The sequence below is a fragment of the Setaria italica genome, chromosome I (assembly GCF_000263155.2).
Source record: "Setaria italica strain Yugu1 chromosome I, Setaria_italica_v2.0, whole genome shotgun sequence".
Classification (NCBI taxonomy): Eukaryota; Viridiplantae; Streptophyta; class Magnoliopsida; order Poales; family Poaceae; genus Setaria; species Setaria italica.
The window spans coordinates 31481783-31494765 of NC_028450.1; the positions used below are offsets into that span (position 1 = coordinate 31481783).

General features: G+C 48.1%; 1 protein-coding gene across 1 annotated transcript; it reads right to left on the minus strand.

Annotated features, from left to right (window-relative positions):
- Positions 1-2487: 2487 nt before the first annotated feature.
- Positions 2488-7174, minus strand: LOC101767761. Its single transcript, XM_004953066.3, has 2 exons — positions 6688-7174; positions 2488-4775 (listed from the first exon to the last, which is right to left on the minus strand). The coding sequence occupies exons 1-2, from the start codon at positions 6919-6921 to the stop codon at positions 2898-2900; spliced, it is 2112 nt and encodes a 703-aa protein (XP_004953123.1). The 5' UTR covers positions 6922-7174; the 3' UTR covers positions 2488-2897.
- Positions 7175-12983: the final 5809 nt, after the last annotated feature.

The following is a 12983-nucleotide window of genomic DNA, read 5'->3' on the forward strand; positions in this document are numbered from 1 at the left end:
ACTAGTTTTATTAATTAAAAGATTGTAAAGTTTGCAAAAACCTAGTCAAATTCACTAAACATTGGGTATTTCATTTTTTAAGTAATATTGTTCCATCATTTCATAGATTTATAGCTCATATTAATTTTATATCTATTAAATTCATATACGTGCAATTAATGAATAAAAATTACCAAACGGATCTGAAAAATTCCCAAAATTTGACATGAACCAATCTATGTTCTCTATAGCCTATAAAAAAAATTGGACTCAATGAGAAATACATGTATCGATTCGTCTCAAAATCTTACCGGATTCTTTCAACTTCTACGAATCCTCTCGGGAGATGCTTCGAATTCTAAACATCATATGTCAAAACTTGTGCGAAACCTTGTCAATTTTTTACCACAGCCTCTGCATATGAAATCATAGCATCTTGCAAAATCTCATGATAGGCTGGGAGTATAGAAGCGTACAAGATCGTGTCCTCCACGATAGGCTCCCGTGCCATTGCCGAACTCTTGGAGAGGAACCAACTGACCAACTCCAACCATCATATAAACACACGGCACGGCCATGTGCTCCAACGCCTTCCAAGTTCCAACCCCTCGTCATGGGAGCGCACGCGCGGATAACCGAGCCGCTCCTCGACGTCGAGGACGGCGGCGGCGGCGGCTGCTGCTGCGACGACGCGATTGGGCTCTTCTGGGAGATCCTCCCGTGCATGCTCGGCGTGCTGCTCGGGCTCGTGATGACGGTGCCCATGCTCTACTACCGCTACCTGTGGTCCTTCGACAACGGCAAGTACCCGGAGTTCACCGTCGCCGTCGCGGGCTTCTCGGGGCTCGACCCGGCGCTCCCCACCATGGACCCCACCTTCGACCTCACCGTCCGCATCGCGGAGCCCCGGAGGTGGAGCGCCGCGTGCGTCGAGCGCGGCACCACGGCGGTCGTCTCCTACCGCGGCGTGCGGCTGGCGAGCGGCCCCGTCCCGGGGTTCTGCGGCCGGAGCGAGAACACCACCGAGGCCTCGTCCGTCATGGCTTGGGGCACCGCCGTTCCCGTGCCGCGGTTCGCGAGGGACCGGCTCGCAGAGGAGCTCCGCCGCGGGGAGGCGGATGTGGACGTCGTCCTGATGGGGCCCGCGTACTGCGTCGACTGCCACCAGACGGTGATCGAGTGCAAGCCCCCGCCTGGGGGCGCGGCGAGGCATCGCCGCCGTGCTCGGTCAGTACGACCGCCCGAAATCTGCCCGACGACCCGGCCAGGAGGCTGCAGCGGCGCCGCAGTAGCTGATGCGCGGCGTGGAGCTTTTTTGTTTCGCAAATCGCAACTAGGTGTTCCGTAACTTCGTGATTAGAAGTTTAGCGCTATCAAACTCTGTTCTTTGTTAATCAGGGAAACATTGTGCTCTCTAGATCTAATGGTAGATTTATGGATGCGGTTTATAATTTGCTCAACAGATTTGATGTCAACAATGTTGCAAATCACGGGCTATAGAATTTAGCGGAGTGCTTCCGAAAAAGCTACAGACGCTATAGCGGCAGCTATGGCCTTTACCGGTATGCAAAAAATCAGCAAAATTTAAACCTAAACATTATTAATTTTATAAATTTCAGCTCATATTTCATAACTCACAAGATAAATCTTAAATCATATTTTAGCTCATATTAATTGCAAGCATGAGTGTGAGCATAAGCAAATAAATCACAACTCACAAGATAAATCATAAATCATAAATTGTAGTTCATAGATCACGTATATATAAGTTCATAGCTCAATCATAGGGTGTTAGCGGCACTAGGCTATTAAATTTAACGGGGCTATTTCACGCTATAGCGGAGTTAGCGGCATTAGCGATAATATTTGCAATATCGTCGCAACACGTGTCTCAAAAAGCTATAGTGGGCTATTAGGAGGCTATTTGCAACATTGGATGTCAACCTTTTAAGTTTAACTTATCTGGAATACTAGCAATTTACCGCTATGAAATTCTATTTTACGATTGCAGGGAAACATGTGCCCTATGGATCAGGCAATGGTACATACTTGCAGTTTATGGTGCTCAAGATTTTGTGTTAACCTTTTCGGTAATTTACCACATATACTAATCTGAAGCTAGCTAATTGGCGAATTTTATGTAGTGCTTAATCAACTGCTGGGAATAAGAACAATGACAGATATCACGAAAACTACATTATCATACAGGTACCTAGAGACCTACATTATGTTGTGTGCTGCAAACTGACCAGTCTTTTTGTTTCTCTAGCCTATGCACCAGGCAGCTAAGGAGCGGAATTCATAAGCAGAATCTGACAAAAATCGAGTCCAACTCGAACCAATGTGAGTATGTGACAATAGGCACGAACTAGTTGAAAGCAGCAAAAGGCCTCACGGCATGTGCTACATCATGAGCTAATAAATTGAACAAGAGTTATGGATCCATGGAATAGCATTACACCCCCCCCCCCCCCCCCCCAAATCAAAATTTCCAGAGATTCCATGATATACTAACCCAAGACCGGACCCTCTTATCTACATCACCAAAGACCAAAGGGAAAAAGATACAATGACAATGAACTGACCTGACCCTAAACTACACCTTACCCAGTTACCGCGTTGAAGCTATTACACAGTTTCTCCAGCCCCTCCTCTACCAGTCTAACTTATTCCTTCACACCACAGGAGTATACCCCCCACAATGTATTTACCACCAAAGCCCCTCCTCACCTTCCACAGTATACCCCCAGAATATATTTACCTCCAAGCCCGCCTCACCACTACCATGACTCAAACAAGAGAAACAAAAGACAGGTGCTAAAGCACTACGTTATGACCTCCTAAGCAGCCATACAAATGATCTTTTTTTTTTTCACCATCATCCATGCACTTGCTTGGCAAGATAATGGCAATACCTTTTATCTAGGCTGGGGTTTTTCAAAGAGAATCCTAGGTTGTTGGACCTGTGATGGGCCCTGAGGTGAAGGGCTGTGGTTCTGTGAGCGCTGCAGCATCTGAAGCATGGATGGTGTCTGATAGGAGTAGACAAGCGTAGCACTGTCGGTGGAATCGCCTCGTGCAGTGGCTCTCTGCCAAGAATGTGAGCTCAGTCCAGACAGCAGATAAGCCCGTCCTGAAGCCTCATAGCGTTGCCGGTTAGCCATCCTCTCTTGCATTTCCCTCAGCTCTGCATCAAGGGCTGTGCACAGACGATCCCCACTCTTGCTTGCAAAAGATTCTGATAGTATCCTCCGGCAATCATCAAGAATAGTCACAGCATCAGAAAGTACGCCTCTCTCAGCAGCAGCCCTTGCAGCCTCAATAGCATCAGCAGCACGGACACGATTTCTCTCACGATCAACCTCCATGCAAACCAGCTCAGATGTGGGTGATTTAGTCCTCAAGATTTTTACCTCATCACCTTGAATCCTGAAGTCTTCACTTGTTAACGAATCTCTGTAAGCACAAGCAACTCTCAGAAGTGTGGTCTGTTCACGACATTGTGGTAATCTCACTGACAGCAAAAAGTCTCTCTCCTCATCAGCGTAGAGATGACCAACATCAATTGAGCCATTTCGCCCATTTGCTGCCACCTTACTCAGGTAACTACCAGATTTGATGGAGCGAAGCTGAACACCAGGATGCACACACTCCACATTTAGTTGCATATTCTGAACGACAACACTGAGAAGCCCACCTATACACTGAGCAAATGCATCCTGAATCACACCTTCATCCTCAATAAAAGAGAAGGTACCACCAGAGGCCTCAGCAATTGAGTGCAAAGCATCTGAATCATGGTCTACTCCAAAACCAAAAGCATGCACGGGCACTAAGCGAAATGTGTGATTTAGTATGGAAGATGGAACTAATGACCTATAATCTGGTCGGGCACCCCTGATATTTGAGGAAATATTGTATGTATCTTGGCCATCTGACAAGAGAATGATGCTGCATACTGGATTCTGATAGCTCCTGTCCTCAATAACCTTAGCAGCTTTCTTCAGTGCATCAGCAATGTTTGTGCCACCACTAGCACCGAGTGAGTTGACAGCCAGCAAGGCCTGCTGCCGACCAGAGTGTGACATCCGTCGGAGATGGAACAACCTTCTGGCAGTAGATGAGAAAGCAATGACTGAAAGACGATCAGATGGCCCCAGGTGCTGTATTACAAACCCCATGGCTCGCTTCAAGAGTGCCAGTTTAGTGCCTGCCATACTTCCACTAACATCAAGCACGGTAACAAGATCCACAGGGGCACGAGATGTAGGATACCCATTTGAGGTCACATTGACCGATCTGCCTGTGACCTGCTCAGGGTTAGCATATGGGGCCTTTAGATGGATCAGAACGGCAAAATCATCTTGAGATGATTGTGGAATAGCTGAAAACTCTGGATATGCCTTAATTTCCACAGTTCTACTAGATCCAATGTTAGCAGACTCCATCTTCTGCAAAGGTTCATCATCATTGAAGTCTACTGGCTCAGAACCAAGTAAGACAGGAGCTTCTCGCTGACGGTTCGGAACCGGGCGGAGAAGAGCCATGTAGGCATCTTGCTGGGGTAATCGAGCTTGGTTTGCATTGAGCCCACCTCTTCCTCGGGGAACTATAGAAGATAATGAGCGATTGAAGGGGATCTCTTTCCACTTTGCCCGGCAAATTGGGCATACATGGTTTCCATGCTTCACACTGGAGGAGATGCAGTGGAAGTGAAACATATGAGAACATTCAGCAGTGAATAGGGCTTGCCCGTGACCTGGCTTCATGGAATCAAAACATATAGCGCACATTCTCTGTTGATAAAACAATAAACGATGTGTTAATTTGGCTATTTTTCAAAAAAGAAAGCAGGATGGAATGGACATACAGATCACAAGTAACAGTACATATACTTAATTTTATAGAAATAGCACCTCACAACAAAAGGTGAGTATAAAAAAAATACTTATCATTACTGTATAAGAAACCCTACCAAAATGGTGTTTAAGGACTCTGACTAAACAAAAAATCAAATTAACCACCATCACACAACTAAACCCAAAAGATCACTTTCTATTCACATGCTAATTCTAACACATGGTACAAATTTCCAACTCATAGATGTATAAGAAAACATGCAAACAGACATGCATCAAAATATTGCTTATTGGTCATAATATGCGGCACTTTGCACAAAATTTGAAAAGCCTGGCTGGACAAACAGACAAAAATATTGTCAAAATCCTTGCCACTAAAATTTGACCTAAATTATCCAATGTTGGTTTCTAACATATGTCAACTTTCAAAACATGACCAAACTAATCTTTCAAAGATTATTCAGGCCTCACAATAAACAAATAATCTAGTTTGCCTTTTCCTTACATTGTAGGCTTAACCTTTGACCAGAACAGGCAAATTTAGAACCGTCACGTGCATAAATGTCAACCCTATGGGAGAAATACTTGTGAGGTTGCTGGTCAAATAGGGGCACTTCCAAACACAATTATAACCAAGTATGGCATACCCCATTAAACAAAAAAGCATGAAGCCATCAATAAAGGCATCGATGCCTCGACCCAACCACACAAAGATTCTATCACAAAAATCTCAGATCTTAAGACTATCAAAGAACTCACGCGCCTGCCATGACAGCTGTATACAGGTACATCCTTTAAGAAAACAGTTGAATGCCAAAAAAAATATTAGCACTAATCCTGGCAATTTGGCATTCCTGTTAATGGACAGCAACCCGAGTTGAAAATTTTGGTTGACATTTAATGATATTACAAAATTTATAGGCGAGTGGTAGAGGTGTGAAGATGATACACGTGAACAAAATGGGAAGTTGGCAAGTTGGTCAGCAAAGAAGCCAACTTTCCCGTTCCGGGAGGAGCAAGTTGATGCAGTAGAAAAGAAGCTTACGTTAAGCCGCTATGCATATCACACACAACAAAGCAATCAGCGTCCAGAGCGGCTCTAAAGGATATCTAGAGTTCTAGACAAAACTAGCAAACCGAACGCACGCCAAAATCGCTAAGGATCTCTGAAAATGAGGAGATCTGTGAAGAGAAAAAGAAATTGAAGATTCTGTACATTTGAAAACAGCACAAAGTTCTATGAGAAAATAGCATGGGACGGAATATTCACAACAGAAAGTGACATCATCTTGCAAAAGTGCATCTATTTTGGACGTGTTCATGTGTTCTCTCGAGTAATTTGGGGAAAAAAGTTAAAACACCAGTAACTAAGGAAAAAATTGGTTCTTGTCATGAACATATGCTCCCGCAGGAACAGTACGAGATGAATTCGATTTTCAACTGGGAGACAAAGTGACAAATGACAAATCCCGACTACTAGAGGCGCAGCTTAAGACAAAACCACGGGATTAAAAAATCAGATGCATACAAAGAATGCTGGACGCAAGCAAGAGCATCCAAACCAAAACGCCCATCAAATCATCCAAAAATTGCCGACCAGGGGAAAACCGCATCTGGAGACAGATCGTTCACAAGCGAAGCCACATTGCTTCAATCCGTACCCAACTCTAACCAAAAAAAACCCAGAAGGGCGGCAAGCCGGCCTCCGTCCCTGCGACATTCCACATCTAAGCCTGCAATGCTTGCCCGGCCCCTCACGCGCCAGGTTGCCGGCGAACCTCACGCAAATCTTAACTCGGAATGACGGGAGGTAAATGCTTGGAGAAGGGAGGGGAAGAAAAGGTCTCACCTTGGAGGACTTGCCTCCAGAAATGGACCTCCGCAGCGCGCGGGCCTCCGCCGTGCCCGTCGCCGCCGGCGTGTTCGGCGCCGATGCGTGCGCCGCCGCTGTAGAGTCCAGGGAGACCGCATCCGAGGCGCGGCGCTCGCTTGCGCCGTCCTCCCGGTCGCCGGCGACGGCGGGGAGGTGCACGCACAGGCCGGCGCCCAGCGCCTTCTTGGCCTTCCTCCACACCCCCTCCATTGCTCGCCCCCGCTACCGCCGCAGATTCGCCTAGCGAGCTCCTGCCTTCGCTTGTATGGAGATTGAGGTTAGCACTACTAGAGGAAGATTGCGAGGGAGACGGGGCGAGGGGAAAGGCGGTTTTGAAGGGGGAGGGGAGCCGCCATTGGAGAGCTGTGGCGGCGGTGGGTTGGGCTGGGGTTGCGGCGGGGTGCGGCTTTTGGTTTGACCTCTGTGCTGCGAGAGAGACAGGCAGGGAGGAGGCAGAGCAATAAGTGGCGAGGACAGAGGAGGGGGCGAGCGGGGTTTTGACTACGAGCCGAACTGCCGAAGGAAAAAAAAAATGAATTGGGAGGGGGGCTTTTGGGTGCCCGGGCTCGTTTGGTTTTACGCGGGCAATGGGTTCGCTTGGCTTGGTCACCGCCGGTTGGTGGCAGCCTACTTCTTCCGGTCAAAACTCATCAATGCAACGAATTGGCAAGTGCCAATTGGTCCATCCACAGCTACTCACCCACATGGTTCCCAAGGCCAAGTGACCAAGCCTCTAAACCAGGTTCATTAGTTTTCCATGTGTTTGTGTGAGTTTACAATGTGATTTTGACCAAGGATATTGTGTTTTTAATGTTATGCAATGTTGACTTCTCTCTATCCTCTAGATTAGTCCGTGGTCAGGAGCAGAGCTAGCCCTTGTCACCGAGGTCATCTGATCCCGACAAAATTCTGTAATCACCTAACTAATTCACTAATTCATTATTTATCACTAATCCATGCAATCTTGATCACGTTATTCAACAGAGCTGACCCGGCGGCCGTTTAGGTTGGCTTCGCCCCTGGTTGTGGCCTTATTAAAGTTGTAATTTTCTTCTCTGCTTCTTTACCGATAACTTTCATACTTTTTTACTAATAGCTCTCAGATTCATAAGTGATTCATTGACAAATCCGATGCCGACTTATACATTCCGTGCATTTCTTATGATGACAAAATGCAAACGATGACTCATGTCATTAGTGCTCACCATTTTCCAAAAATAGCTCCTAGCATTATTAACAATGCCTAGCCATCATTTCTAAAATCCATAAATGAGCATCTAACGTTCTAGCACCAGCTTTTATTTCCTAGTACAGTGTCTTTGTGAATTATGACATGATAGGTTTGTCGGTAAAAAAACTAATTTTGCAAAATGCACTGAGAGAAACAAAATTTTAGCACTATCAACTGCATATGCATCAAATGTTAGCGTGGGGGTAGAGGTGTGATGGCATAGCTCCACCACACACACATTTCGAGTGGTTTCATTTGTATATATGTGATTCGGGACGCAACATGTTATATCACATCCATTGAATGTTAAGGATATCTTCCATGCAAAAATTAACTGGTCGTAAAGGAAAACACATAAAAATGTGACTTGTTTTATTGAACGTACAGGGAGTAATGAACCAGGGTCTCTAATGTACCAATACCAACTCAGAAGTACCGAATGCTAGACAAGAGGTGGTGTACGTTTCGACGTGATAATCAATTCCCTGGATACAGAGGTAGTTCTGAAGACATGGCATGTCAATGTTGTCACGGTTGTTCTTGCGATCTTGTCAGCGCTGACCAGATCGGCTTCGATCAAAGCATACGTGCCTCGTGCCATTATTCGGTCCAAGTGACCAACTTTTCAGCCCACATTTAATCCCAAATATTCGATCCATAGACATCCTGCCAGCTTCCAGCCGTGTACTCGGTTCAAGTTAGGCATGCATTGCGTACGTAGGTGCATCATGCATGGAAAACCGCAGTACCTGATGCCATGAAAATTGCTCTCTCCTGTAACCAAGTACGCAGGTAAGCAGTCACATCTGCACACGAAGGCCCGGCCATTGGAGCACTCTCCGTACTGTACCTTACCGTTGAGCAAACCAACACAAAATCAGATCAGGGTTGGCGGTTTGCCCCTTTCCGCGAGCTACTCGATCCTGCTCCGAGCGAGCAAAAATCATTGGCGCACATCAGAATCATATTAAACCACATGTCGACGCAGGTAAGCGTTGCAATGATCATCTAGGCATGGACGCTTCAACTAATTTTATGCTCGCTTGCCGGTAGCTTAGCTTTGCGCCGCTGTGCCCAGGTGATGAGCGAGCGATGCGCGAATCCGCTGCCCATGCGGCCTGAGCGCGATCCGGCACGTGACCCCCGCCGCGCGCACGAGGAATCCTCGGCGGACCACGAAGACCCCCGCGCGCCTTTCGGCCATCACCCCTGATAATATCGGCCGCGCACGCATCCATGGCCAAAGGAGCAGCAGAGCGCTTTTGTGTCCGGGCCGCCGGCCAGATCGCCGGGGACGACGACGCGACGGCGGGAAAGGGCGCCTGACCTGACAGTGCAGCGAGCAGCGTGCGGGGCGGGGGAGCTCGCGTCGTCGCGTGTGTGCAATTTGCCATTTGCGCCATGATAACGCTGCAGGGATCATGGCTTAAGCGAGTAGATTAGTGGGCAGCTAGGGAGTAGGAGGAGCAGGGGCAGGGCTGCTGGCCTCGTGTTGAGGCTCGAGTATAGTGCTGTTACTTTCCGGTGCCTGCCCATAAAGTGGCGTGAGCTTTATTTGGAAATGGTCCGCCGCTCCTGGATGGGTTATATCCTTTCCTTTGGCTATGGACTTAAGGTTTATCGAAAGGTTGGAAGCATAATGCATAGTACTGGTTTGACCAGATATGGTATTCTTAAGTCCTGAAACCAGATGCTACAGTAGGAGCATGCATATTCCTGACACGCTCGGTGTTGCTTTTTCATGACTAAAACAAGTTCTTTCTATTAGATCGACTAAAAATGAAGATCATGCAAACAAAAGGACACCGTACGGTCCCTATGGCGAATCCAGGCGAGAGCGCCACCGGAGTAGCTATATTGCATGCAGGGGCTAGCTCCTTTGTCGAACACAGTGCTAAACAATGATTTTCCACTTAGGTTCTGTTTGGCAGGGTTTCTGAGCAGATTCTCTGTTGAATCGAATAGGAGCTCTGCCAAAGAGTTTTTTAGAGAGAAGTGATTCTCTATTGATTCCGTGAAGTGGTTCTTTAAAATGAACTAAGAAGCTGGGAGCGGAAAAAAGTAGCTTCTCTTGATTCCATGAAGTGATTATTCATTCTGATTTTAAGAGTTTATACTAGAGAATTAAAGAAAATCACTTAACCACAGAATCACTTCTCTCAGAAAATCAGCTCTCATTGAGAACCAGAATCAGATGGAGCTCTACCAAACGAACGGATCCTTAATTTACCAAACTTCATCGGGGTCAGCTGCAAGCAGGACCTTGGTAAACCCCTCTCACCTATCCCTCGAGTTCTCATTACTACTGATCACTGAATCGACCTGGACTATATTGGATCCAGCGTGTCCAAGCATGAGAGTGCCATGGTCGTTCGAGGCCAAGGCGACAAACTCGATGCTGCTCAACTCCACCTCCGGACCTCCTCTCCACGGCGGCAAGATGATACGGTCCGGAGAAGAAATCATAGCCCACGAAAAGCTACGCGCGCAGATACTGTACCCGCCACTGTGGAATGGAACAACCGGAGTGGAACGCTGCTGCTGCTCGCGATCGAGTGCTCGTGTCTCCTTCCTAGGCCGGCTTTATAAATTGTGACATCGGATAATTGAAATTTCAAATTCTTAATTCTGGACAGATATTTGTTTTCGTGCACATGATGAAATTGAAAATAATTTGCACATGAGAACCATACATTATGAATAAGCGACTATCCGTAGATCGATATATTGTAGATAATGAAGTTGCAATGGTGTTTATTGATTGTTATAACGTGTTACCTCGAATATTCTTGATTGGTACATTATTGATTGATATATTATAGGTAATGAAGTTGCAATGGTGTTTATTGACTGTTATGACGCGTTACCTCGTATATTTTCTACTGTGAGTAGAGCTTATGATGAGCCTTACAATCAAGGGGAAAATGTTGAAATTGATCATGCTTAGTTAAAGGGATCGAGTCCTAAGGGGGCTAACAACCACCATATTGTCTTAGTCTAGGGCAACCAACTTGACTAACGGCCTGGTCCCAAGGACGACCCGTGCTATGAGAAGCGGTTCTTCTCACCCCAATAGATCAAGGTAAGTTATCCCTAACTCTATTTTGCACGGGCACGGATTTGAAGACCACCGCCAGCCACCGTTTGCTCGTGATGTTGTTTCCCACAAGACTATATCAACGCCATGCCCTGCTTCCTCAAGTATGCACGGGGTCGTCAGCGTCCTTAAGGGGATCTACTGATTTCATATGTAAGCGCAGTCAAGTCCTTAATTGATTCCATTCTTAGATGTTCATGACATTAGACTATTAGATATTAAGAATCAATGAGCTCCCGCAAGTTCAAAGCAAGCAGGCAGGCTTGAGGTCACCTGCGTCCTGCATGCGCGCCAGCGTGCGGGTTGATGCTGTTCGTCGCCACGGGGAGGCCGGGAAGGCGAGCCGGCGAGCATGATGATGGGTGGGACGGCTGCTGTTCGTCGGCACGGGGAGGCCGGGAAGGCGAGCCGGCGAGCATGATGCTGGGTGGGACGGTGCGGCGAGCAGCGTCCGTAGTGCTCACCCCCACCACGGAAAGCCATGCATGCGGCCGGCGCCAGGCGAAAAGGCCGCCCCCCGCTTCCCGGGGCTGACCTTTTGCCCCCGAAAAAGCAAGGGATCCTCCCCTCAAAAACGGCGTCCGCCGATGGGTGGCCGGCCCCCGCGCGCTTGCTTGCCTTTCATGGAATCGTCGGCTCGTCGCACGGCGGCATCCGCCGTCTGCCCATCCCGATATCTCAGTCTCAGTCTCACCCGGGCGCTGGCATGGCAAAGCCTCGTTGATCTGGCTGACACGACGACAATTGGAGTGGTGGCGCGGTCGGGTTGAGGCTCGTCTCGTCGTCTGACAGGTAGCGTACGTGGAGAGTTCAGAAGCCCGATTGGCTTTCAGCTGGCACTGGCAGCGGCAGCGAGTGGTCGCTCGGGCACACCATGTGCGGTCGTTTTGGTTGCGCTGCCATGCCATGCCGTGCGTGCGCATGTGCCGCGCGAACGGGATGTTGTTCACGTGCTCATGCGCGCGCACTGACGCACAGGACGCACGTACGCGCCCTGCCCGCCCAGGCGCCCACTTGGCCACTTCAACGGCGTAGTACGACGAATGCGTGGTCCACGGCCTTTGTCGTCAGCGAGCACCCGCTGCTTTTCCGATCGTTTCAGCTCTAAACCAGTTTTTCGGTCGCCTGATGGTGCAGAGGTCAACGTTTTCACGGTTGCAACCGCAGACGCATTCATACCGCGGAAAAAAAGGTCAGCGGTTGGACCGGAACGAAAAAATTCCTTGCAGATGCGAGGGTCAGAGAGATTAGCAGGGATTAGGGGCACGGACTCGGGAGGTTTTTGTGTGGCCATGCTGATAGGACAGGAGGTGGCGGGGAGAGAAGGGTACGGCGGCGCTGGGCGCTGGGCGGCTGGCGCGCACCTTGTCCGTGCGACCCGACCATGCCCGCACGCTCCCGGAGAAAGGGACTCGTCGCTCGCCTTTCCGATAAAGGCCGGGGAGGCAAGGGAGCTGACTTTATGGCATCGGAGTAAAAAGGTCCACCCACTCACTAATCTCATGGAGGCCACTTTGGCACGTCGCTTTCGTCGACGCTTGTCGTTTTTCAGCGATAGCAATCTGTAACCTCTGGGTAATTGCATGCTGTTTGGAAGGGGCACACAAACCATCATGTGGCGTTTGCATGCTGTTTGGAACGGGCGCACACGCCTGACGTATGGTGCTACCATCATACTCCCCAGCGCGCACGCACAAGGGAAAAAGTCCAGGGGTTTTGTGCTGAAACTTGAATGATGATGCAGAAGGAGCGTGTTTTTATCTTCGTGTAACTTTCACAAACTGTTTGCACTAATTATAGAAACAAAACTACAACAGCTTAGAACAAACCTCTCGCAAAACTACAATTAATTGTGGTTTGTAGAGCAAGATCGAATGGAAGTAATCACGTGCATTTCCGTAGTAGTAGTAAGTATGATTTAGTTTTTTTGTGAAAAAGTTGCTC